Source organism: Pezoporus occidentalis, unplaced genomic scaffold, assembly GCF_034315485.1.
Source record: "Pezoporus occidentalis ecotype Australia unplaced genomic scaffold, CSIRO_AGI_Poc_V1 ctg94, whole genome shotgun sequence".
NCBI classification, from domain to species: Eukaryota; Metazoa; Chordata; class Aves; order Psittaciformes; family Psittacidae; genus Pezoporus; species Pezoporus occidentalis.
In genome coordinates, this window is record NW_026916304.1 from 1993631 (window position 1) to 2021615 (window position 27985).

The following is a 27985-nucleotide window of genomic DNA, read 5'->3' on the forward strand; positions in this document are numbered from 1 at the left end:
TGGAGGAACTCTAACAAAGGCAACAGACCAACTTAAAGCAGCTTCAGCTCTGAAGCGATAATGTTCGAGTAAGGCACCTGCTGAGAAAACACTGACACCGTCATTCATGTTGCAGGTGTCGCGACAGGAGAAGTCAGTGGCTGTAAGAACCTGTGCATGAAGAGAGGTGGTTGCTTTCATGTTTGAGTTAGTATTGAGATACTATAGCACTGTATCTGCATCTGTATTAGCTGATCCATGAGTGTTTTGTCTATGTATGCGTAGAAAAGATAGATACAGCCTTTGCTTTGCTAGCTTTGTGAATGTCCTGATACGTTCTAGTAATTCTCTTTAGCTCAAGTTCTGAGGAAAACCACTGTAACACTGAACATTGGGATATAAGTGAAATACGGAGCTCAGGCTTCCAGAGGGATTGCAGTCAGGGCATTTATATACCTCTGGCAGCGACCATATGGCATGCTTTGGTACTACCACTGTCTTGGACCCATGCCAGAGGCCAGAGTACTATAAAACCATCTTCACAGAGTCTACAAATAAAAAATCACAGAATCATAGAATAGGGTTGGAAGGGACCTTAAGATCATCAAGTTCCAACCCCCCTGCCCTGGGCAGGGACACCTTGCACTAAACCACGTCACCCAAGACTCAATCCAAGGTGGCCTTGAACACTGCCAGGGATGGACTCACAAAAGAAGCAGAGAACCTAATGGAGCCTATCAACTTAATGGAATATTTGTCTGTGACAAAATATAAGAACTTCCAGAAGGAAATAAATAAATCTTGGTCAGTTTAAATAACAGGAGCACTCCTAATTCTCTCTATATTCATGTTAACTGTATATGCACTCCCACAGGTGTTTGATTTTACAATAGCAGAAGACGATGTTGAAGTTCTCAATGGACTGCATGATGGGAGACATGTTTCCTGGGACCCAAGCCTTGTTGTGTGAATGAAGGTTGGAGCTTTTTCCTTTGTCAGTGATCAGTGAGTCAGAGCACGTAACTTAAATTCAGGGAAGGGTACAATAACAATATAATTGTAAGATGAATAGCTGCTGTTAATGATAACTGAATTTGAAATCCTTAACGTTGACAACAGACAAAAAGTATTTTTGGGTGTAGCAGTTTTGTACAGAGATCTTACATGTCCATCTCAAATTCCGACCCCTAGCTTATTGGAGCCCATGCAAAGCCTCAGATTTATGCCATTGACTCTGCATCAGGCCATTTAATCAAAGAGCTTGAGTAGATAGCCCTTATTTAAAAACATAAGAAAAAATGCTACCTACTAGTGTACAGCCAGGTGTTAAGTGCAAAATAATTTGCCAAGAACCTTGTTAGAGGAATACAGTGTCCGAAGAAGAAAAAGCTGGGTGAAATGGTTCATACAATTTTTATTACAGTATTTATACTGTACAATGTACTGCAAATCTCTCTCAAAAATAGAATCTCATTGTAATAACCAGTATGAGAGCATCAACAAAAAGGTTTTATGCATATTATTGTGTGTGGCCTTGACCCAGAGAGTTCTATGCATATTATTTACTAGACTGTAGGTACAACAAAGTAGAAATCGTCCCAGAGAGGTTCATGTGCAGATAAGCTGTCTGCATGGCTAAGAGTTGAGCAGCAAGGTCTAAGAGGCATCTTTGTTATTATTGATCTTCTTCTCTTACTGGCAATTCTGGTGCATTTTGTGTAGCTTTTAGTGAGAGTTAGTTTAGCTTTCATTTGGGGTTTGTCCAGGAAATCTCTTTCCTTGCATTTCCTTGTAAAATATGTAGGAGAGATAGATATATGTAGTTTACAGATCTGGTTTGAGAAATATGCCTGCAGAGTGTTTTATCAGCTGAGTATTCAACTTCTAGTCACATTGGTTTGATATTTTAAGAGTTCCTGTGTCTAGAAAGGTATGGAAAATCTTACTGTGATTTATATTGTGTGTGGACTTCCTGAGGCAGTTTTCCCACTGCTGTTCTGCTTTAGTCATATCGTGAAACAAAGCTCCTCATTTTTTTTATCAAGAAGTGACTTACAGCAGTCATATATTCTAGCCTGCATTGTTTGGCTTTAGAGTGGAACTAAATAAAATCAGGTAAAATACCAACTTACCTTTTTCATAATAGCTCCTCAGAATTGTTGGCTAGTTTTTCCTGGTAAATAAGTTTTGTCTAGATCTGTCTCTGGAATCATTAATGTATTACTTACTTGAAACACAAGATCCTGTATGAAATGCTGCACTCATTAGTATCTGACACTATCTCCACAGTAAGTTTATTTCATAGAAGTGTGACTTGCAGCTTGAGGTGCTTTGGTACCTGAGAATGCCACTTGTGGTGTCTAAGACATACTAGAGCAGGTTGCTCCAAGTTCCGTCCAGCCTGGCCTTGAGCACTGCCAGGGATGGGGCAGCCACAGCTTCTCTGGGTGCCCTGTGCCAGCGCCTCAGCACCCTCACTGGAAAGAGCTTCTGCCTTAGATCCAACCTGAACTTCCCCTGTTTAAGTCCATTACCTACCCCTTGTTCTATTGCTACAGTCCCTGACAAATAAAGCTTTCCACCAGTGGTCATCAGCTAATCCTCCTTTTGAAAAGTCACTTTATGGAACAATACCTCAGCAAGATGAAAAAGACGACTTGTTACTGTGCTGTTTAGGGACTCCTTGCTTCACAGTGTAGCCAAATCCATAAAACGAGGGCTAGAAGTAAATCACATACTAAGTATTCCCTCAGTATGGCTTTTTGGCATTGAAGACTTTTGTAGAAAGGGGGGGAGTGAGTGAACGAGTTCCCTGACTGGGTTTAAACCACGACAAAGACTTTTGTAGAAGTTGGAGTTCTACCTCAGGTTCTCTCTAAGGAGACAGACATCACATCAGTGTACTATTTCCAACACAAATGATGCATACAAAAGGAACCAGTTCTTGATGCATGTTAGCAAATTTTAGCTTCAGTATTACAAAACCAATGCCAGTTAAGAGTAGTTACGTGGCCAGAAGTCCCATATTGGTCAGAACAGCTCTGGGTTTTCTGTGCTTAATTCTAACTGATCACCTGAGCTAAACAGAATTAAACCAGATTTTCTTGCTGATCCCCCATATAGATGACTTAAGGCTACAGTGAGGATTGCTTCCTAATTTATTGATAAATTTTCATTGTTGCCTGTGTCAAAGAATTTCACAGTGGGTTTTGTGCCTGCATCTGCTCTTGGTAGGAAGAGCCAGCATGTTCTTTGATCTGTATCATGGTATCTAAGCAGCACAAGGAGTAATAAAAGGAATAATCAGATAGAAATAGGAGTACTAAAAAAGCATTCTTCTTAAGGAGCAGTTGTGGCAAGTTACAGTTTTAATCTGATACTTACTAGCTATGCCCAGACTTACTTGTTGGTTCAAGTCTTTGTTTTGGGTTTTGATTTTCTTTTTTTCATTTTTTTGGGGGGGGGGAATTGTTTGGGTTGGAGTTTTCTGGTTAGGATTCTTTTATTGTTGGTTTGGGGGGTTTGGGGGTTTGGGTTGTGGTTGGTTGGGTTTTTTGTTGGTGGTTCTGGGGGGCGGGGGTATGATCTTTCCTAGCAATTCCTTTGCTACCAGGTAGTGGCTATAGAATGATGGGAGAGTTTAATTTTAACTATGTACTCAGTCAAGAGTAGGTTGAGGCAGTAGAAGCTTTTGAAGTGCCAGGACTCAGCTGACCCGTGCTATCTTTCCCCCAGGTGTGACATGCACATTTATTGTGCCATCACTAGTAGCCATTGTTTTCTGCTAGAAGCTGTAACTGCCCAAAGAGACTGGAACCATGTTATCTCCTGTGTGCTTGGGATATGTCACTGGAGCCTCTTCCTTTGAATACCTCATTCACGAGTATTAGGCCATGTTAGTTAATTTAGAATCATTGAGCAAATCCTCTTTTGGTTGGGTTGCAGAGGCAAAGACACAGTGGATTTGTATTTTATGCTCCTCTCTACAACTAAATTGACATCAGCGTTGTCATAGGTGGTTTTCCTTCTAAGCAAAAGATGCTGAAGAGCAAGTCCACATCACCTCATCTAAATGAACATTTCTGAAGTACAGACAACTTTGCTCATAGTATAGGGAAACATGATGGCTAGTAAGAAATTGGAAAGTGAACAGCAGTGAGATTTAGGGGTAGCAGTGAGGAGTGATATTCTGTAGGAGAAGCAGAACCTGGAAGACCAAAGGATTTAAATGTACTGAACTTAACAAAATCAGGAAGTTTAACCCCATTTTTGTTTGTTCTGTGGTCAGTTAGCCTGGAGGTGCTCATTTTGAAAGATTTCTTCTTTTAAACTCAGAATTCATCCTTCCAGTGAGTTCTTGGAATTGTATGGGCTGAAATTCCTCCTCTTTTCCAAATTTCTGTAAGATAAACTTTCTGTAGAGGGAAAGCTGTTTCGCCTTTATTCAATGCCCTTTTTAAGATACAGCAGTGCATCGTTTTATCAGCCTTTCCCATCATCTTGCCAAAAGGAACAGGGAATACACCTGAAAATAGAAGCAATTTATCTTCCATCTGATGCAGGCCACTGATGGTAGTGACTGATGGGGCACTCCTTTCTGGTTGTGATAAATCATTAGTTAAAATAAGATACAATTTCTCAGTGTTACCCGCCTCAGTGCAATCAGGAGCACTGTGGCTCTTAGTGGAAGGTAACTCTTGAAACAAATAAGGAAAGGAAAAGAATAAACTGAAAGTCAGTGGAAAGGGTGAGGCTGTTTTCTGTGCAGCTCTAGCTTCCTGTCTGACTCGGAGTGGCTCCCTCTCCTATTTCTTGCCTGTTTCTGATTCTTTGTCTTATTACTGGAGGTGGAGGCACCGAAGAACATTTAATTGGAAAAGAATCAAAATGGTTTTGTAAAGTGCATGCTTTAGGACACTTTTTCTTAAATCAGGCTGCAGAAGCCTGTTTACTACAGCTGTTCCCCACTGTGTATAGGTAAGAAACTAATACCAATAAATGTACAAATCCACCAAACCAAGCAAACTGCATCGTGTTCCATTTGCTGAAAACCACCTCTTCTTGTCCTGTGGTTAACACCAGCTGATTTTCTTTTCAAAAGAGCAGTGCTGTCTGCCGTCTTGACAGGAAAGCTGTTTTTGAAGGTGGGGATAAGGGGTAGTACCTCTTGCTGACACTGAGTTCAAGCAGTTCACACTTTCCACACTGCCACACCCCTTCCAAAGCTTTGAAGCTCATCTCTGCCTTGAGTGCCTTGGGTAGAAGTAACAGAGAAGCCAACTTTCTGGCCATTTTTTTGTGTTGCTGTGCTGCATCTTTTTCTTTACTTCATCTTTTTGCAGCCTCCATTCAGATGTCTGCTCTTTTGAAAGAAACTGTGGAGGATCCATATCTTCCATTTTTCATCTAAATGATGCAGCGTTACTATTTGTCTTTATGAATGGCTGCTTTGATGTGTTTGCAACGTCACCCAGGACTAAGTGCAACTGCCAGGGCATTATAAAATTGTAATGACTTTGAAGGGACCAGAGCATGGGAACTATCTCAATTTGTGGCACTAGCCACTGGGGGAGAAGAAGAGCACAAACCCTGAAATGAATTTAAATCAATGGTGCTGATGCTGCTTCCCAGTGATAGGACACGCGTCACTCCGTAAACTATTGCAGGCATGGCCAACATTATGGGATGTGCTTCTGTAAGCAGCTTTGCATAGATCCATCACACCAGATCTCAATCACTGTGCCAGAGATGAATATTTATGATATTAGTAGTGGCTTTGCTGGCCAGTGCCCTTTGAGAAACATTCTGTAGCTGAACTACTCATAGGAAAATCAAGAGTGCATTAACAGCATTATCATCATGGTTGCTTTTTTTTTTTTTCTCCAGCAAAATAGATTTCCAGGACTTTCTAGATGAGGCATCAAAATTCCAGGATATAGAACTAGTGTTGGGTTCCTAACTTGGCTGTGAAATTTGGAGGCAGAGAAGTGTACAATTGTTTTCACAATTTCGTGGTAACAAGGGGAGCAGAAATTGTTAGGTAGGGATTTTCATTCCTAGTAGTGAGTTCATTCTTTCCTAATGGTTGTCCATGACCTGGTTTCATCCCATTGAATATCCATAAGTATAGTGTTGCCAAAATGAATTTATAGTAAATCACTTGCTTTGGGTAAAGGTGGAGGAAGATTAATCTGAAGCATTGGTGTCAAGGTCAAACATATCCTATGGTACAAATTCACTTTCCTGATGTTGAAAAATATGTATTTTGTGGAGTTGTTATATTAATGAAACAGCAACCAGCCATTTTCTATCACATCGTTTGTGACCTTTTTTGCATGATTATCATTAATGCCTTATAAACTGCATATAAAGACAGGGAGTTGGAGCAAGATGATGTTAAGGTCCTTTCCAACCCAAACCATTCTGATACTATGATATAAATACCTTTGATTCATCTGAAAAATGATCACAGGTAATTTTGGTTTGGTTTTGTTTTCAGGAAATGGTTATTTCACTGCTTCTCCCCCCCCCCAAGTATTGCAGATAAGTAAGATCTGTAATCTGCCAAATGATTGCAAAGTTTCCATCTAAGACTTGTGTTTCTTCAGAGCAGCATATTAAGTTCACTTTATCATGTCCATTAATGTCTTTAGATTAGCAGAAAATGTGCATTAAGATTATAATTGATGGATTCATATCACTGGAATAAAAAATTAACCTCCAGAAAGTTTTCTAATGTTGCATTATACAGTTTTGTTAGTGTAGAAGTATGTATTTTAATACATATGAAGAAAACATCTCTCATGATTAGATATATAAACGCGTGGTATGGATTTGGGTGCAATAATACCCATATTGCATGTCACTTTCTCAACTACTTCAATGCTTTCCACTTGGGCTTAAACTTTTCCTAATGTTATGCTCAGTTTAGTGATCTAAAAAGGAAGTCCAAATTCCCACAAAAATGAATCCAGTAAACTTTTTACAATACCCTTTTAAAACAAAGAAAAAAAAACATTTACTAATCAATATCAAGAACTTAAATCCAGACCACCTAAAGTATAAAATGATAATACTAAACAGATGTCTGCTTTAGTCTTTGCAATGTTCTCATCTCTTCTTTTTCTTTTTTTCCTCCAAACCAGGTTTTGTATTTTAATCTGAAGGGAGAGGATCTGGAATTTTTGAACACTCTGAATATCAACAGAAAATCGATTCCTGCAACCTGTCCACTGTGGAAAGGATAATTTAACCCCAGATGGTCTTATACTGCAGAAATGATGCAACCGAAGCATTGATTCATTTTAAACTGAGCAGTAAATCTAATTTGTTCTGCTGGGTACTCAGTACCTAATAAATATCGATCAAAAATCAGGATCAATGGCTTGTATTTACTGTTACGTTAACAGATGAATAAAATAATTTCCTTTAGACTTTACTCGCTGCATGTACTTCATTTAAGGTGTCATTTGAACCAATATGAACAATTTTCTTTGCTTTTCTTATGACTTTTGAAGAGTATTAGTTACTTAAAGGAACATATAAGAGCATGCTGCAGGACATGGAAATCACCAGAAATACCAAAAACACAGAATATTTGTTCTGGGATTGCAGCAGAAATCAGAATCTGACTTTTTTCCACTGTTTTATACATTTCTTCTAGTCATGAGAACTTTGGGGGATTCTGCAGGCCACTCTTGGGACTTTCACAGAATCATAGAATCCCAGAGTGGTTTGGGTAGGGAAGGACCCTAAGATCATCCAGTTCCAACCCCCTGCCATGGGCAGGGACACCTCACACTAGACCATGTCACCCAAGGCTCTGTCCAGTACAGCCTTGAACACTGACAGGGATGGGGCAGCCACAGCTTCTCTGGGCAAGCTGTGCCAGTGTCCCACCACCCTCACAGGGAAGAACTTCCTAAGATCTAACCTGAACCTCCCCTGTTTCAGTTTCTTGGTGAGCAAAACCATTCTGTTTGTACTGTTTCAAGGATCTCCTGTCTTGACCTAGCGCATCAGGCAGTAATTGGCTCTGGTTTGTGGCCTAAGTTGCCTCAGAATGAGTGAAAGTACTTTTTGCTTATATAAAGGTTTTTGCAGAAGAGTGAGAGGTTGGAGAAGAGCCCTTTGATAATGTGTTTTGAGGGGATTTTCTGTATCTTTTCAGGATGGATCATGTTCAGACACTCCTCTGATGCAACTGTGAGTTGGCCAGCAGTGCTAGCACTAAGAGAGGATGCTCTTCTGATGGTGTCAGAGCACACAGCCTTTGGGAGGACCCCAGCGTGCAACTTCTTTTCTGACAAGATCAAAGCATTTTCCGGCAAGGAAATTGCCCTGGAATTGACCAGGTTTCTGAAATCCACACCACACTAAGTTCTCACTGGAAATTCCACAAGAACTTTGGTTGTCAGAAACGATTTTTGTTTGGTTTTTTGCCATGCCCCAAATCACGAGTTTTTACTCCTCCTAAAATTCAAGTATATAAGGGCATATACATACTCAGGATGCCTGTGAACAAAAGTGTCTGCCTCTTTATGCTTGTGGACACATTGCAGAAACACTTTTAAGCAGTTTACCCGGGTCAAATGGCTGTTAATATGGCTTTGGTACCCTGAAGTGCTCAGCCCTCCTGCTCGCATTCCACCCAGACCTGCATTTGGCTTATTCTTGCAGTAGCGCATGAATGATGTTGTCCTTTCTCCTTATTCTTACTACAGGCAATTCCAGAGCTGAGTTTTTAAAGGACGTGTATACACATTGGATTTCTGTGGTGTATTTCACAGAAGGATGAGCTTCCTCAACCCGAGCTGTGGCCACTGGGGAGGTACTGAAGAAAGAGTTCCTGTTCTGTTGGTGGGGATGGAGTATAACCCTGGTGTAAAGCGCCTCACTAAACGCTCCCCAGCATACTTTTGGTAGAGGTGGCTGGACCAACCTGAATTTCCCTCAGTTGTATTTCAGCTATTGTAAGCAGGCTGGAACCTGCGCAGCCAAGCCACGTGCTAACCTGTCATTTCTGAGGTTTTGGAGAGCCTTCAGTGCAAATCCAGTCGATGGGGCTTCATTTCCCTGACAAGGATGAAGCTGCATTTCAGCTCTGTCTCTGCTGAGATGTCAAGAGGGCTACAAATACGTATGGTCAGCTAATTTTAATGATGCTTATTGTGATACAAACACCCAAGTGTTCAGAGTGGAACTGAAATTGCCCTGGTATATTGCACAGCCTCTAACAAATAAGTAGTTAGATGTCCCATCTCTGAGTTGGAGCCCTCACAGTTGGTTAACCAATAACCTAAACATGAAAGCCTGTACATCTGACTACTGAAACCCTGAGTCACTCTATCCTTTTTAATTAAAGCATGTTCCTTTAATGTGTTCCTGTTGCTTGAAATGGTGAGAATTATTTCCTAGAGGAAAATACCTAATGAATGCACCTTTAGTTAGTATTTTCTATCAATTAGCTAAATAAGGGGGGAAGCTTGAACTATCTAGGGTATGTCAGGCAGTTGCAGGGGGTGCATATGTCAACCTCAGGCATGATTTATCTGACATGCCTGTTCTGACAGTTGTAATTTAACGGCTGTGTTTTCCTCCCAGGCTTGCAGGAGGCTGAACATCTTTTCAAGTTTCTAGCTTTGTGGTGGCAGGGTAAATGTCTGTTTGCCAGTGTCATTTATCTGAGTCATTCCGGGAGAGGCGTGGAGCAATTGAAGCGTGACTATTAGCATAAATAAAGAGAGGGACACCCTTCCTGAGAGTAGTTACTCTCACCGTCAAAGCCAACAACTGCTACTGCTTATGGTGCGATGCGACGTGAACTGAAAGACCTAATACAGTGAGCTCTGCTCTACTGTGACATTCTTTTGCATTGCAGTTTGAAATGGAGTTAAAGAGAACAGAGCAAGGAAGGAAGAGGAGAAATTGTGCAGTAAACACAACAGATTGCCACTGGAGTTAGCATTTCATGTACACTGAGTGGGGGGTTCTTCCAAAAGTTTGAAGAGAGAAGGAATTATAAACCCTAAGCTCACTTCTTAGTCTCTGTATTCTCAGTGCTAAGTAGCTGTCATTGCCAACTTCGGTTTGACAAACAACTTTAAAACTTTTCTTTGTGTTTTCAAACACGTGGGTTTCTTACGGCACGCTCGGAACAGTGGAAGATGCGGTTTGCACATGGGAACACCAACCCGTGGTGATGTTTGACGGTGTCACGGGGCGAGTCCCTGCCCTATACCCCCCTCCTTCCCCCGGTACCCCGGGGCTCCTACGGGCTCCGGGGAGCCGCGGGCGAACGCGCTTCTCTTCCCGGCCTGAACCGTGCGGATGGGGAGGAGCCTCTTCCAGGTATTTCCTTAAGCACTACTTACACCGTCCCTCGGGAGCGAGGGCGGGGGTGGCTCTGGGGAGCCTTGCTTTGGCCTTATCCCTGTGGCTCCTGCTCGGAGCGGTGCGAGCGGGGCTGGGGGCGATGCCCTGCGGCATCCCCAGCTCGCGTTCCCCGCCTGCTCCCGGCCGCGGGGCGGGTCCCGGCGCGAAGGGCCGTCGGACGAGCCGCCCCGCAGGGAGGAGTTAGAAAGGAACGGGGTGGGGAGCGGCAGCCGCACGAGCACTAAAACCAGCGAGCCCCCGGCCCAGTTGCAGGAGTTGCTCAGCGGACGCGCAAGATGCGCAGTGCCGGCGGGGGCTCCGCGCCGCGCTTGAGCGAGGTGAGGCTCGGGGTTCGCGCACCGCCGCTCGCGGAGCAAAAGAGGTGGGGGGGCTGCGCGGTACCTGCCGAGCCCGGCCTGCGGCCGCGTCCCGCGCAGGCGGGCGGAGCGGGACCCGTGGGCGCTATAAACGGGAGCTGTGCGAGCAGCAGGCGGGGAGCGGTGCGGGTTGGAGCCCGGGAGCTGTGCGAGGTGCGGGACAGGAGCGGTGCAGGCGGCAGATCGGGAGCGGAGCAGTGAGGGAGCGGTGCAGGACCGGTGTGAGTTCAGGCTTGTACCTCCTGCTTTACCCCGCTTGGGCTGTGATTTAACAACTGTGCCTGTTCTTGCGAGATTTCACATCTTTAGTTCTCTTTAAATGTCCACTAGAACGTGTTCATGTGTAAAGGGAGTTTCCTCCGTAGCTGTACTCCTTCATCATGCACGTTTCAGAAGTTTGCAAGGCTAATTATTCAACTGCAAAGTGCTTTCTTTTGCCGTTCTTTGTTCCAGACCCACAGAAAGGGCTTGCTACCTGCCTTATTTACATCTTTTTTCTTGACTTCTCTAAACTTTTTTTTTCCATGTAAAGCATATTCTTTTAGTTAGCAAAGACACTCCTTTCCCCTTTACAGCTTTGAGATGATCTTTTGCTTACATATACACATCAGTGAATTCACCACTGTTTGAGGTGGCATCAGTAAATGGCAGAATTGCCCCTTCCACAGCGCAGTCAGACTTTACTAACGGAGGGAATACAGGTTAAGTAATTCCTGAGCAGGCTTTCACACATTTGCAGTTCAATCAGATCAAAACGTTTCCCTTTCTGAATCTCTGCTGTCGTGTTACAAGGTGTGTTTCCTACTGAAGAAAAAGTTTCACTCGAACTTCTTGCTGGGGAGCTTTGAGCTCTTTCATGTTGGTAGGAGTCCCGTAACACAGTCCCCGCATTTTCCTGCTTGGCTCTGCGTGGCAGGACTTTTTTTGTTTCATTAACCTATTCAGTAGTCCTAAATCACCTTTTAAGTCTATTTCTTTTAGCAGCCGAACAAAAGCAATTCCTGTGTGAATACGTTTGTTACTCTGATCTACAACTGGGCAAGCAGGTGATAAACTGGTATCATTTATTGCCTTGTTTGCCTGCCCCTGTTAACCTGTCTGTCTCCTGTTGCCAGGGCTGCTGGTTCTGAGGTTGTGCAGCAGTTCGGGGCCAGCTGCTGGGCCAGTATCACTCTTGGCATCACCATGAGCTTTGGCACCACTGCGCCGCTGAAGGTCGTCAGCAACCTCGCCAACACCGATGTCAACTATGTCATCAAAGAGCACTATAATTACACAGGAAAGCTAAATGAGAATGCGGACAGTGGAATAAAAGTGACGTCGGTGGTTTTTATCATCATTTGCTGCTTTATAATCTTGGAGAACATTTTTGTCTTGCTCACCATCTGGAAAACCAAGAAGTTTCACAGACCCATGTACTATTTCATTGGGAATTTGGCTCTTTCAGACTTGCTGGCTGGCGTGGCCTACACTGCCAACCTCCTGCTATCTGGACACAAAACGTATAGCCTCACTCCCTCCCAGTGGTTTGTAAGGGAAGGCAGCATGTTTGTTGCCTTGTCAGCTTCTGTGTTCAGCTTGTTGGCCATTGCCATTGAGAGATACATCACTATGCTGAAGATGAAACTCCATAATGGCAGCAACAGCTTCCGCTCCTTCTTGCTCATCAGTGCTTGCTGGGTTATCTCTGTGATCCTTGGGGGACTGCCGATCATGGGATGGAACTGCATCAACCTCCTGTCCAACTGCTCCACTGTGCTGCCCCTCTACCACAAGCACTATATTCTCTTTTGCACCACTGTTTTCACCGGCCTTTTGTTATCTATTGTCGTCCTCTATTGCAGGATCTACTCCATGGTGAGGACTAGGAGCCGCAGGCTGACGTTTCGGAAAAACATTACCAAAGCTACCAGGAGCTCAGAGAAGTCACTGGCCTTGCTCAAGACAGTGATCATAGTCCTGAGTGCCTTCATCGTCTGCTGGGCTCCCTTGTTCATCCTGCTTTTACTGGATGTGGGGTGTAAAGTGAAGTCCTGCCCGATCCTCTACAAAGCAGAGTATTTCTTAGTACTGGCTGTGCTCAATTCAGCCACAAACCCTATCATCTACACCTTGACAAACAAAGAGATGCGGAGGGCTTTCATCAAGATTCTGTGCTGCTGCAAATGTCCCCCGGCAGATTCTGGGACCAAATTCAAAAGGCCCATCATCGGAGGGATGGAGTTCAGTCGGAGTAAGTCTGACAACTCCTCCCACCCGCAGAAGGAGGAAGGGGACCATCCTGAAACCATCATGTCTTCAGGCAATGTTACCTCATCTTCTTAGGAGTAACTATGGGGGTATATTACAGAGCTGTTCTCTGAGATGGGGGGGCTGAGAGGCCTCCTGCTCGTGGCGGCAGCGTTGGGCTAAGTGAGCGAGTAGCATTAGTTCTAGCGAGGCAAACGGTGCACTTGCAAGGCTGGAGGTCAAGAAATGGGACAGACTGTTCTGGCTTGAAAATCTCTTTTCCCTGGAGCGTGTTTTGTCTTTGCACTGAGGCAGTTCAGGATTGTCAGGCGCATTCGTAGCCTGAAGTCTCCTTAGTAACTCTGAAAGACTGATGCCTTGGTGAAATGATGCCTGGTGCGTGTGGGAGAAAAGGAGAGGGGGAGGAGGGAGAGGGAGAATGAATCTTTCTTGTTTTTTTCCCCCATGTGAGAAGAATGTGAAGTTATTTCTCTTTTACTTGCAGCAAACCACTGACACAAAGGTCTTTCTGTGCTGAATCTAGTGGTGGCTCTGGCATAGTCGGTCAAAAGTGTTTGATTAGCACATAACAAGAAACAAGAGCACACAAATATAACTTAGGCTGTGTACAGCTGTAATTTGGCATCACTTTCCAGAGGTTTTAGTTCATAAGGTGTTATTTGCAGAGTCCAAAGCTGTTGAGGTTTTATTTAGCCAGATCATAGCTGTGAATTTTTGCTGTCAGCCCATATTACACTTGCAGACCAGGAGCCAACAGTTACTTTCACCTGTACAATTCCACTGACTGCATCGGATTCTATGGAGCAGCTCAGAGCAGCATTTGGCCCCATATGTTGACTGCCTTGTTATTCTGTAGCATTAAATAAACTGCATTATCCTGACAAATGCAAGGTAGAACTAAAGGTCATTTCTCTTTAATATGGCTGAAAGTGAATATAATAGTAGAAGATACACAATTGACGACAGCAGGATTTTTGCCTGAGAAAGAAGAGTTAAAAGCAGAAGGGGTGTTTCAGTGTCAGGTTCATATTCTTTCCAAAGGAAAAGATCTGGAAAGAGTATCTTGGCTTTCAGAAGAGCATATTAAAGTTGAAGTGAAATGACTATAGATAAATGCACTTCCATAACAAAATGCAATACATTTTGGCACATTTAATTAATGTTTATCATTTCAGTAAAGGTGTATTTTGTCAGTTCATGGAAGAAGTACCTGTCATTAAATTGAATGTATACGTTTTACAGCATCCTTTTTATTTCTGTTTTTCTAACCTGTGCTAATGGGGTTGAATGTGTACAATGTAAATAAGTTAATAAGATGCAGGAGTCTTCATGTGCCTAGAGTATTACTATAACAAAAGTGATATATCTGGGATAGCTGAGAGCAAGCGACTGATTTACAGTTACTGGCAGTTCCTAGAAGTGGTATTTTGTAAAGAAAATGTATTGCCTTTGTAGTAAAATTTCCAGTGCAATTAAACTGTTGGGTTTTTATTTTTCTGGTTAAAAAAAAATAGTATTTAAAATGTTTCTGACTTTTATTGTTCAATTTGCACATAGCTTTATTGACTTCTAAACATTAATAAACTGATTTTTGTAAAGATTCTGGTATTGGATTACTGGTAGTTTCGTGCTGTTGTGGGGCATTCTTGCCTGGAGGGGTTTCTTGTTAGCAGAAGTCAGTGAAAGAACTGGATTTTGGTACATGCTGCAATTAATCTGCAGGGATGTAAGATGCATGATGCCCAGGTACAGGATCATGTACAATGCAAAATGAATGCTTGAATGTAATTTTTCAGCAGCATGTGCTATATCGATTAAATGCCATTAAAAGAACCTCTACAGGAGCGATTCTTCTCCAAAGGATAATGAAGAACAAACAGAAGACAACCCAGATGTCTGCCGATTTCACCCTGAATGTCTAGAGTAGAATAAATGAAATAATTCACTTATATCACTAATGCAATTACTCAGTTTAATTCTTAACTCACTGCAAGCATCATGGAGGTTTATGAAATGCAGAATGGTGGCCTCGGCTCTGTAACTACTGTGGCTGCATTTGATGCACCAGTGAAGACCATGGCAGCTGTAGTTGAATAGGTGCTGTATTACTTCTTCCATAGGCTTGGCTTCCATTTCCTCTGCTGCGGCCATTCCCTCCCAGTGTTACTTTTAAGTTCCATGGAGCTCATACAGGATGCAGTTGGAGTGTGAAGATAAACCTCACCTTCTCGTACTGTATGTCATCGCTGCATAAGGTTTACTGTGGGAAACAGCAGCCTGCTCACCGAGGAAGGCTCTGGGTCGTAACCTCACTTCCTGAAGGAAATTCCAAAACTGCCCTGAAGACAAAAGACTGGAAACAGGCTGGAATTTCTCTCCATCTGTCTGCTTGTACGGAAGGGGTGATTTCATGTGTGCTCACTTCCTAGGCTTTTAATGTGTGACCTGAGCAGGGCTGGAAAAAATGTCAGCTCTGGATTTGTGCACAAGATAAAGTCTCTCTTGGCTCAGGCCTTCGTTTGGGCAGGGGTGGCTTATGGTGGGTGCTGACAGTCATGAGGGAAAGCACTGCTCTGTCCCAGGGATAAAGTCACTCCTGTACAGAGCACCAGAAGTATAGGAACCATGACAGCCCAAGTTAAGCCCTCATTGTGCTACAGTGAGTAAATAAGGGTGCTGTCCGAGGATGTCTGAATTTGCAGGGGTGTTTATATCCAAAGGACAAGGGCCCTTCCACTCTTAAAGCCTTATGGGCATTAAGGTTGTTTGTCCATGTGTGTCTGAGATCCTGCGACAAGGGATGAGCTATGTCACAGCATGGCTGTGTCACTGACCCCTCCTGACCATTCTGTCTGTATTCCAGGCTGATAGTCCACAGGTGAGTCACTTCCCTTTGCTTTGCCTTTGTTTCTGTATCCCTTGCTTATCTGTCTCCTGGAACTGCACTGCAGGCCTTAGTGGGAAATGACTGTTTTCCCTCTGGAGGTGCCTGTGTGATGGGAGCCCCATTTTGGTGGGAACTCAAAGCCCTACGTAATTCAGGCAATAAAAGAAATGCGAACACCAGTGTGGCATGGGGCCATGGGAAGCATTTCCTGTGCTCTTCAGCATGATAACTGAAATCTATTTCCTCCACAGACAGGCCACATCTAGGCATGTGGACAAGATTCAGACAGAGAACAATAACTGTAATAAAGTAATAACAATAATAAAAGCAGGGGTTCCTGCTGGGGAAAAGAAATAAAAGACAGGCCGTTTGTACTGCTGTCTTAGGAAGTGTCCCCCCACTTCCTAAGGGGGAACTCTGCAGCTATTTGGCCACGGCCATGGAGCACCATACACTAGCAGACAGGCCAGATGACCAGGGCCCAGTTTGGAAGTGTGGATGTAGACAGTGCCATTCCCAGGCCCCGGACTGCCTTCTGTGCGCACCAAAAGGGCATGTGGCTTTGTCCTAGTGTTGGCCGTGTGACAAATGGGCAGAGAAAATGAACTGAGAAGTGAAAAGGTGCATTATTCCAAATGTCTACATGAAATAAAATAGGCTGAATTACCCTGAGTAACCCAGCGCTTCGACTGATGTTCCTTTTCCTCCCTGTTCTTCCAGCGTAAGGAACAGAACAGGGATGGAAAATGATCACCAAATCTGTCTCTTGCTCCCCTGGCAACTCCCTGACCAGCTATGACTGTGTGAGATCCAGGTATGGCTGGGTGAGTGTTGGCAACAGAAGAACTGCAGCCAAAACACCCTACAGACAGCTCAGCAGGAGCGAACCTTGGGCTTGCTGTACAGCAGAAGGCAGCCAGAACTAAACCTTGGGGACATAAAAACACAAACATACTGTTCTCCATCCTTTGCTTATTCTGTTAACTAAAAGATATCAGCATTGCCCAACTGTAACATTTCCTAGTTCCTGATTTGGCTTGGAAGATCTCAACACTGATTGCATTCTACATGGGCTGAGGCATTAACAGATGTTGTAAAAAGGGTTGGATTGACAAAGCACCCAAACATGTGGGTAAGTACACCAGTTCTGTGGAACCTACTTAGCTCTGACGGGCTGGAAACTCCCTGAGGATGGGCTTTGTCATTCATGGGGCTCTGAAATTCCCCAGGAGAACATCTATTGTAGTTCAATAATTCCCCATACCATTTTTCTTGGAAAACAAAATGAATCCACCTACAACTGAACCTTCCATGATTTAAGAAACAAACAAAATCCGTCTAAGTTAAGTCCCTATAATTTGCTTTCACAGACTTTTCTAGTCCCATCTTTGCAGTTACAGATGGGAAGTGTTTGCTCCTTCACTATCATCTCATTTATTCTCATAGAGTCCAATTTCTTTTTACACAGTCTGCAAGAATCACAGAGTCAAGACCTTTAGTCATTACTCTATGCATAGGATTTTCTGTAATAATGGAACAGTAATCTCATTCACTCTGCACACAGGAGCTAGATATAAGAACACAGAGTACAGCAAACTTATTCCAGTACAAGTTTTCTGCTGAAGTATGTGCCTCCAGAACCCTGAAACTCAAGCATCTAATAGAAATGAAGATATTAATCCCCCCCAAAAGTGGTTGTTTTTTAAAACTGGGAACAGAAATAATGTAGATCTATGTGATCGCCTGAAGGGAATTAAAACGTTAAGAACCCTCCAGTGCAGGAACAGGCTGACATATCCCTTGAGTCTCTGCTCACCCACAAAACCTGAGGGCCCTTGCATCAAAGCAGCAGCTTCCAAACAAAACCCCACCAAGCAACACTTGGCACAGCCACCTCTCCTCCCCTACAGGAAAACATCACACACAGGAGTGAAGCAGCAGCCATTTCCTTGTGCTTGGACACTCTGTGCTGTCTCCATGGGACGAAAAAGGCAGGAAATTGCATCAGCCACACCCAGGAATGCTCCAGCATGGAAAAGTGCGAATAAAGCCGAGCTGACAGCCCTCTGCGAGACTTCCACCAAGCCTAGTTTAGTAGCTGCATAATGGAAACCTGATACAAAGTCCAGGCTCCATGAAACCATGGATCATAGTATCACTATCTGGGATAAATCTGTAGTTGGAATCCTAGTTGACAGCTGACACTTTCTGGTGCTGGCCTGAGCTGTCCACTAAACGTAGCTGGGCTCTCTTAAGCATAGATATACTTGGCATAAGCCAAGGCTTCTCGACTTAGCAGGACACTGGTGTAAATTGCTGGAACACTGCCCCAGACAAATTCTTGCCCATATTGAGCACCTACAGTTGTATAAAAGGTGGGGATGTGAATTGCGATAGGAACAGAATTTATATGGTTACAGGGAAAGCACAATAACAACTTTCATGATGTGACAATTGTGACTTGTGGCTGACAGTGTATGGAAGAGCAGATTTCAGGGACACTTTGGGATGGGGGGGGGGTGGTGGTGTTGGACTGTAGCCTGATATTTTCCACTTGAAATGAAGGAATGCAGACACTAATACATGGTAACGCAGATGCAAAGCTGAGCATTCTCACTTGTGAACTTGCTAGATCTTCAGTTCTTTCCTGAGCAACTCTGGGCAGGGTCTCCTGAATTCTCCCCTTCCCACAAAGCTATGTACAAAATACTTAGACGAGGATGTTTTACAAGTGAGTATTTTGAATGTTGTGGTGCTATTCAAAGAGCTGTTATCTGTGGCATTTTGAACACGGGGGATGATCTGCCAGGTCTTTTATTGTCCAGCTACCTACAATGTTTCCTTGTGCTGTGATGAACTGGATGTTGGAGCATCGCAGTTATTCTTAAGTGGGAGGAAAAGAAATAATTCCTAGCAATTTGTGCAACTCTGTCCTTGCACTTGGAAGGAGGACCGAGATCTCAGCTGAAAAGGACACCCTGAAGACGTGCTGTTATTGAGAACCAACTCGCCAAGGTCTGCACTGTTATCTTTCTTGCTTTCAGGGAAGACATAACTGTGACTTAACGATTCCTTCTAATCTGGTGACCATTCAGATGCCAGCTGAGAAAAAACACGTGAGCCCTTTCCCAAAGGCAGGGCACTTTGAGATGCTTTTGATTCCCACCCCAACTCCTACTCCTACTGCTGGTTTAGGCACAAGATAAGAAATTGCTTGTAGCGAGTGCATTGTTTCTCACTCTGATCAGGGTTATTTGGTCAATGCACCTTTTGAACAAACCCTTTATGCATAGAGAAGTTACTTCAGAGCAGACTACAACTCTGCTCCATAAAGCACTCCCCACCCCCCTTTAGAAATTCAATACATTTTGCATTTCATCAGCTTTCTCCCTGGTTTTACGCATCATACTGCAGATGTTGCTGAAATAAATGTTAACGTTCACCTCAGGGGCTGTCCATTTCCCACATAAAAGTGGTTGGATTTTATTCTTCTCTTAACTAATGTAGGGTCAAGGAGAAGATCTTGCCTCCACAACTGAGTTGATAGCGAAGGAACACTGCATCTTCTAACTTGAAACAGTTCATCTGTGGATAAAGAGCCAGGGCTCTTTAATGACTCAGGGTGAAGTTCTGCTTTTCACTAAGCTGGCTGAAAACTGCAGAGGCGTTGCAGAGGGTTTAGAGGACAACAAAGCGAGGAGCTTTAATAGGATGAACTAACAGAAAAGGCTCAGTGAGCAAAGCCTTTTCCCACCAGAGAGGCGAGAGTGGGGGAACACAACCCTCAACCCTGCAGCCACACTGTGTGGTAGGGAAAGAAAGCTTCTTAAAGCTCCACACAGAAAGCTGATGCTACCTATAGAAACCAGAGCATGTCAAGATTTCAGATGAGGATTTACCTTGATTTTGATGTCTTTCAGAATATAATGAAGTTGGGGTTTTAATTGATTTTGATTTGATTTCTTTCCAGAGGCACAGCTCCTGTAGTGGCAGCGAGGTCGCATGCCACCACTAGCACCTCCCAGTACTGTCGGTGGATGGGTGCTGTGGGGAACAGTGAGGCTCTTGGCCATCAGACAGATGAGGAGCTGCTCCATGTGGATTACGCTGAGGTGAAACCCACTCTCTCTTCCTCTGCAGGCTGTTTTTGAGGCCACTGAAAGCCCTGAGCTCAGTGGGCATGGGGAGAACAACAGCAACAAACCTGCAAAACCAAAACCAAATAAACCCCTGAAAATTACTTTTATCTTGGCAATAAGTAAATTAATAAAGGGTGTGTGCTCCAGGTTAGTGGGTGTTGAGCCTGAACCTTAGAGGTAAGAATTATAGATGTAAAATATATACTACTATTCTCATACTATTATATAATGGTGCAGGGCCTGGAGCACAAGTGTGATGGGGAACGGCTGAGGGACCTGGGGGGTTCAGTCTGGAGAAGAGAAGGCTCAGGGGGGGACCTGATTGCTCCCTACAACTGCCTGACAGGAGGATGGAGCCAGGAGGGGCTGGGCTCTGCTCCCAGGGAACAAAGTGACAGGACAAGAGGAAACGGCCTCAAGCTGCACCAGGGGAGGTTTAGATGGAGCTGAGGAACAATTCCTTCCCCAGAGGGTGCTCAGGCATTGGAACAGGCTGCCCAGGGCAGGGCTGGAGTCACCGTCCCTGCAAGTGTTCACACACCGTGGAGACGAGGCCTCAGTGCCATGGGTTAGTGGTGGCCTTGGCAGTGCTGGGAATGGGTGGAATTGATGATCTTAAAGGTCTTTTTCATCCTGGCTGATTCTGTGGTTAAACGGCAGCAGCTGTGAAGCAGGCCGGGCCTTCACAGAGTCGGTGCTTTCACTGGAAGTACTTCAACACTTGTGTTTACTGCCGATTGCTTCACTGGCAGCACCACATCTCCTGCCTTAAAGCAAACCCAGTCTTTGTAGTGTGGGGAGGACGCTGGTGGGCCCGGCTGCTCATAGCCCTTCCTCAGGTGGCAGAGGCAGGTCCCTCTGGCCTGGGCACCATGGCTCCATCCGGCAGCTCTGTTCAGTGAGCAAACCTGCAGCTCTGGGGCTGGGCCCAGCACAGGGAAGCAGGAAGAGGTGGGGGACACTGTCTTGTGTCCAAGAGGAGGAGGCCCTTGAGCCCAGCTTGCTTTGTGCTCTCACAGCATGGGGGCTGTGGTGTTTGTGTGAGGTTGGTGTAGGCCTGCAGCAGCTCCGATGTGTTAGTGTGCGTGTGAAGTTCTGTGTGGCCGAGAGGCTGACGGGCGTGCGGTGAGAGCAGGCGATGCTGTGTAAACCTAACGCTTGAGCTAACAAAGCCTTGCTAGCAGGGGGTTAACTGCAAAGTCTGCTGAGGCCAAATGCTAAAGCTGTGACAGAGATCATAGGCAATGTGCTTGTCTCAGGCTTGCCTTTGCTATAGGGTGACAAACCTACTGGCTGTGGTCCACCTGTGGGCAGCCTTCTGGGAACAAGCTATCGAAGACAGGAGGCACACAGCAGGTTGGTATGACCCTACATTGACACCCTGAGAATTAACAATACGCATGAATGCCTACTGAGGCAGAGTACCCAGCTTTCTCACCCCGCTTATCAAGCAGTCTCCCACCCACCTCTGTTGATCTTGTGTGCGTTTATGCAGATACTGCATACAGCTCAAATAACCACGGTTATTTTGCAGGAGCTTCTTTCTGAAGCCTCCCTGGGACTTGTTAATTTCATCAAAGCAAGTCTATTTGCAGGGCCAGAAGGGGCTGCAAGCAAATGAACCTGCTCAGGTCTACTGGAGGAAGCAGAAGTATTCCTGGAGGACATGCACGTGTCCCTGCACGAATGAGGTATGGTTCTGAAGATGCTTGTCTTCAGATAGCAAACAGCAAAGCGTTTGAAGGTGTGTTGAAAGGCATGTTGTTATGTGCAACTTGCAGCCTTAGCCTTGAGTGTGGCCTCTCCTCTCTTTCTCTTATAAGAAATCAACCTAACAAAATTCCTCCTTCCCTTCTACACGAATGCCATTGTTATAATACAATGAGTCAGAAAAGAAACAACATGAACTACAGGATAACGGCAGTCTAACCACCGGCATGAATCCCCCACCCCCATCCATCAATCAACTGCAATGATTTTACTGTGTTTCCTCATTATTTGGCAGTAATTTAATGAAATTGAAAGTGGAGGAATTCCCGCAGATCAGAAGTAGGATTTTCACGAATAGAATTGCATGCCTGAGACCTCCTATTCAGAGCCAGGGAACTGAGAAAAGCTTGTCATCTCTGAGTATTGCCTGGATACACCAAGCAGGCCCATGCCTGCCTAGGTTTTGAGGTAGTGGAGTGACGGCTTTAAACTTTTCCAGAGTTTTGATGACATAGTGAATGGGGCCTCATGACAGTTTGTGTTTGATACATAGTTTGCATTGCATTTAAAAAGCTTGCAGAACCTGCAGATTCAGGGAACACTGTAATCCCTAAAATCTGTTGTGCTGTAGGAGTGGGAAGCATGTCAAAATATGAACTCATTAGATGAAGGCAGAAACAAACTTGTCTTAAGTATCTGCTTGGTTCTACCCCAGCATAGCTGGCTGCTAAGCTGCCTTTGGTCTCTGTGACCCTCTGGCACATGGACTGGAAATACTCAATTTAAATGGACAGCACTTAGAGGCTGGTTTAGCCCTGCTGTTAGACTTGGGATTTTACAGAAGCCCTGTGACTTAGATGAAGTTTTAGTCTAAGAGAGATAGGCACAAGCATGATTTTCAAGGGATTCATGAGCAGATTTCCCATGTTGTCAGGATAATAGGGGTTCAGTCATATGTACGTTGTATGTTGCTGCTGTGTCCATTACAAAGAAAGGTCTGGCCTGTTTGACTAGTTGTGGTTGAGCTGCAGAAGTTGCTGTTGATGATGATACATGAGAGGAGAATGTAAACACTGTCAGTTGTCTGCCTTTGACTCCTTGTTCTAAATGACTGTGTGTGCATTTGTATTTGAGTTAAATGAGTGTGACCTGGAGAGGGACTGAGGGAAAAGGCTTGAACTTGCATCTGCCTTGATCCTAGCAGTCTTTAAAACGTGGCCGCACTATCCTGTGAATTTGTATTAAAGCTCACAAGGGTAAAGTTTGTAAGAGTGAGATGAAAAGCAAAAGGAGGACTGGAAGAACAGGCTGCCCTTCTTGTTTCCATTTGTAGCTACATGTTTCTGGAGGTTTGTTTTTGATTTAATTTACCTTTCACATGGAAGGTATGTCAAGTGCAGACACATCTCCTCTGCGCTTTGACCTGGTTATCTGAGCCTGAAAGCTGTCTAGCTGGCTAACCACAAGGCAGTCAAAGCTAATGTACCGTAGTTTGTATGCCTGACTAGTTTCAGTGGTGCTAACATGGCTAGCTGGTGCCTGGACTTGATCTGTCTTGCATCCTGCCAGCCCTAGATACTCTGATTTATCTGCCCCCAGGCATGCAGATGTACCCAGAACTCTTTTGGTTGCAGAGACATTACTACAGTTCCATTTGTGGTTTCTGTATTTCAAAAGAGAGCTTTTATATGTAAAAAGCTGGGGGAGGTGAAATTACAGTTTCCTTGTCTTCTCTGGAGAAGGATGAAAAATTATGCTTTTTGTCTTGCTTTTCAAGCTTTATGTTCTGTTGTGGCTTCTTTTGTTGTTTTTTGTTTTTTTTTTGTTTGTTTGTTTGTTTGGTTTTTTTGTTTGTTTGTTTGTTTTTTTGTTGTTTTTTTTTTTCAGCAGGCCAGGCATCATTCCCCATTACTTCTTTGTTCAGTGGTCTGCAGGATCCTGCTGGTTGGTTTCTCAAAGGCACATTTTAGTATTATACAACAGCATGGGGACTAAGAATGGAAAGCATCATAAAGCAGAAAGGACCCTACAAGAGCTGTAAGGGACAATACTCAATGCAGATCCTATGCTCGGGTCAAATTTGTTCCTGGCAAAAGGTGGTAGAAATTCCATCAAGGTTGTTAAAAGTTCACCCCACTTACACCAGACCTGCATGTGATGTCCCAGTGGTCACAGCCACCTCATACACTGATGCTGGCTCTGGGTCAGACCTTGAACTCTTGCTCACAATGAAAGATTTACCGTCAGGATGGTGTTGGAGCTATGGTGAAAAATTAATGATTGTCACACATTTTAATTCTTCCTGTGCAGCTCCTCGCATGTTGGCCCAGTCCTTGCTCCTAGCATGAAAGGGAAATCCTGCAAAGCTGATCGCACCTGTAAGTTTCAGAATGAGGATACGAGACAGAGAGAGAACTCAAACCTCAGCCCCACCCTGCCAGGCACGGGTGGATGTTTATTTGAGCAAACCCAGATGGTCTGTATCAGCAGAAAAGAAACTGTTTTGCTCACTCATTCTTGAGAATCCAGACTAGTGCAAAAGGAGTGAATGGCAGCTGTTCACATGTTTATTTCTCTCCATCTGCTCTCTACAACTGCATGACAGGAGGTTGTGGTGAGGTGGGGTCGGTCTCTGCTCCCAAGTAACAAGGGATGGGACAAAAGTAAACGGCCTCAAGCTGCACCAGGGGAGGTTTAGATGGAGCTGAGGAACAATTCCTTCCCCAGAGGGTGCTCAGGCATTGGAGCAGGCTGCCCAGGGCAGGGCTGGAGTCACCGTCCCTGCAAGTGTTCACACACCGTGGAGACGAGGCCTCAGTGCCATGGGTTAGTGGTGGCCTTGGCAGTGCTGGGGTAAGGGTCAGACTGGATGATCTTAACAGTGTTTTCCAACCCCACTAATTCTGTGATTCTTTGATTCACTCCAGCCATACATCAGGGCCAGTGGCCCTGCTATGCTGCTGTACCGATCGGATTACGGAATGGTGCAGGAGCAGAAGTATTTCAGGATACTTCCCGGTACACCTTGCCAGCTTCCAGCGGCCCCGGAGAGAGACGTTAGTGATCCCTTTGTCTTGAAACAAACTTCCAGAGCTGGTACAAAGCGATGGGAGCTCCGGCTGAGGATGCTGCCGAGGCCTGCGCTGCGGTGGGATGCGACAGCCATCTAGTGGGGGTGCTAGGGAAGCATCCCTGTGTAGGGCTGTCCCACGTCCATGGACGGGCACTTGCTGAACAGGCAGTCGGGCACGGGAGACTGAAATTTTCCCTTCTCCTGACTCGTGTAATCGAGTCCGCTGTAGCGCGATGTCTTGTCCCCCTGTGATGTTTTCGTAAAGAAAGACAAAATCAAATGCGTACAGTGAAAGGGTTTAGAATAGTTGATAGGTCATAAAATGTCATTCGTTATAGGGGAAGCTTTCAGTCTTCTCTTCCTGGACTTTCTGCAGTATACAGCAACACAAAATCCTGTGCACAGGATCCTTCTCCCAGCATTCCAAATACAGGTAAAATTTCATAATATACAAGCACCTTCACTGTTCTGCCGTTCTCCAGAAAGAGAGTAGGTGCTATTTTGTCAGAGACCATCCAAATATGCACTTTCTGAAGAGTTCCTTGATGTCTACAGCTTCTCTTCCTCGTGGAAGAGGAAACATGGAAACTTCCACATGCACAAACAGAGGCTTGATGAAGGTCATAAGATGAAATTCAAAAGGGGAAGTTTAAGCTGAATACCAGGAAAAATATCTCACCAGTGAAAAATGTTTTTTAGTGAGCCTAACCTCCCTATGGAACAGCGGAAGCTCTATCTGCTGGAGTATTTAAAACTACTGTGGAAGTCGAATAAATGTGCAGTAGAAACAGTTTTGCCTTGGCAATGAGATAGAACAGATGGCTCAGCAAATGTCATCTATCTCTAACATCTATGGTTTTGTCTGTAGGATATTAAGTTTCTAGAAATACCCTGCACAGGGCTTGTGTCAGCTGAAGCTATGTAAGCTATCACAAAAATCTGTGTCCCTCTGGGTTTTATTTAGTTTTCCTTTTAGAACAGCAGTAATGGTTAAAGTACAGGGAGGGCATATGCTGGAGATAAGTAACTGGCTGGGATTAATGATGCTTGGTTGTATGTTGTGCCATCAGTTGCTCTGTGAATTGAAAGGGTATGACTTCTGCCTCATCACTATTACTTGTAAGAAAATGTTCCTTCATTCCCTGCAACACAATCAGCCTGTTCCCCACACAATCAGCCTGTAAATCTCATATGCTCACTTTGGTCCCAAATTGTTAAGTCATAGGTTGGACACCTGTTGCTGTTTATTTATATAACTTGATTGGCTCAGACACCCTTGGAAATAGAATCATAGAATCAACTAGGTTGTAAAAGACTTTTAAGATCATCTAATCCAACCATCACCCAGCACTAACCCATGTCACTAAGGGCCTTGTCTACAGGGTTTGTGAACACTTCCAGGGATGGTGACTCCACCAGTTCCCTTTGCTAGTGTTCATTTTTATGGCAAGCCTTCAAAGTTTTACACTGGAAATTGACCTGGTAGTGAAAGTAATGATGATATGGAATGCTTTTGCAAAATGCATGTATGTTTTCATGTGTCCTGTACTGCTACCATGTATTGTGCCATTATATATCCTGCTACCTGAATGTAATGTTAAAGTTGTAAAGTCAAACACTCAAGGGGTCAGAAAGCCCTGAGTACCCCTTGCACCACAGGGGACCCTGGACTTTGGCAAGTGACTCCTGGGAAGTCCCACCTGGGGTGCTGTAGCCTTATCTGTAAGCTGGTGTTATGGTTTCATTGCCTGGTACAAAGTGCTGGAATGTGCTCAGTGGGAGAGACTCCTCAGGTCATTCAAGTCCCCAAATCAATTCAATTTTTACCGATTTGGTTAAGATTCTGGGATGATTTAGTTGTTTTTTTTGGTGGTGATAAAACATAACAAAATTATATTGCTCAACTGGACCCACTTCGAAGACGTAATGACCATCATACATGTCAAAACTTCCCAGTGGAAGTGAAACATTTGCAGTGATGAGAAATGAGTGATTTAGAGGTTTTCCTTATGGGCTTTTTCTTCACCCCCCCCATCTGTTGCAGACAGTCCTTGATAAAAAGCTTCAAGCAGAAAGCTTCAGGTTTGCACATGAGAAACAACGGGAGAGTTTACAATTGAAAGATGTGCTGTCTGTAAATTTTATCACTTTTCATTTATGTATTTTGAATCATGGACCTCATTCTCTCCTTTTTTGTAACAGAATGCTTCAGTCATACAGAACTGGACCAAACTTTATAGTAGCATAGCTAGCTTTTGTTATTATTACCCTTGTATATTTAAAAACAAATAAAATGCTAGGAGGGACTTTCTCAAATATGTGTGGTAGATGGTTTCCTAACTGCTCTTTGCAGCTTTGAAAGCCTCCTCTTTAATACAGAATCCTTTGCAGCAAGCCCAGGAGGCAGAAATGGATTGTAATCCAAAGCACAGCTCTAATACAAATCTAGAAACTTGTAAAAATGAAGGGTAGTAAGGTTGAAGCCGATACCAGAGATAAATGTGAATTAGAGGGCTTCTAAGAGGCAAGTTTGGCACTGGTTTAAATTGCCCTTTTAGAAATGCTTTTAACAGTACATGATAAGTGTATGTTTAAAGGAGGAATGTAGCTGGGATAGGAACTGATTAAAAATTAATTTGCAATAACAGCATGAAAGGAAGAAGAGGACAGGCTAATGTTTTATTTAAATGGCTTCACCATCCTGTATTTTCCTGGTATAAGTTTTGTTATGAAAGAGAAACCCATAGGATGCAATTCAGTCAGACCCTCCACAGGGGGTGAAATATTTCTTTGAGGAAAGCGCTTTAAAAAAAAACCTAAACTTTTCTAGATACAAGACTAGCAGTGTCAAAGCACAAAACTAGGAGACATTTTATTAGTTTTGCATATGATGTCATTTTTCATCAGTAAAGAAAAAACACAAAGGGTGAAGCCTTTCACTAAGTAAACCCAAGCCCAGAAAAAGTGCTTCATTATGGCTAGGGCAGTATTCTTGCATTGCAGAATTGTGGAATCCCAGATGGTGTATATTATAATAATTGGGGCCTACAAGGATGCTGGAGAGGGACTCTTCATCAGGGACTGTAGCAATAGGACAAGGGGTGATGGCTTCAAACTGAAACAGGGGAAGTTCAGGTTGGAGATAAGGCAGAAGCTCTTCCCTGTGAGGGTGCTGAGGCGCTGGCACAGGGTGCCC

The 27985-nt window shown here is 44.1% G+C and overlaps 2 protein-coding genes across 2 annotated transcripts in view; both read left to right on the plus strand.

Moving 5' to 3' along the window:
* Positions 1–9360, plus strand: part of LOC134157320 (uncharacterized oxidoreductase ZK1290.5-like) — a 52666-nt gene extending 43306 nt beyond the window's left edge. Inside the window, 2 exon segments of the mRNA XM_062606139.1 lie at positions 854–955; positions 7125–9360. Coding sequence (XP_062462123.1) covers positions 854–949 — 96 coding nt within the window. The 3' untranslated portion in view covers positions 950–955; positions 7125–9360.
* An 805-nt stretch (positions 9361–10165) lies between these two features.
* On the plus strand, positions 10166–14058 carry S1PR1 (sphingosine-1-phosphate receptor 1). Its single transcript, XM_062606133.1, is given in 4 exon segments — positions 10166–10225; positions 10227–10329; positions 11846–11872; positions 11875–14058. Coding segments are annotated over 4 exon segments (1356 nt in total). The 5' UTR covers positions 10166–10180; the 3' UTR covers positions 13056–14058.
* The last annotated feature ends 13927 nt before the right edge of the window (positions 14059–27985 follow it).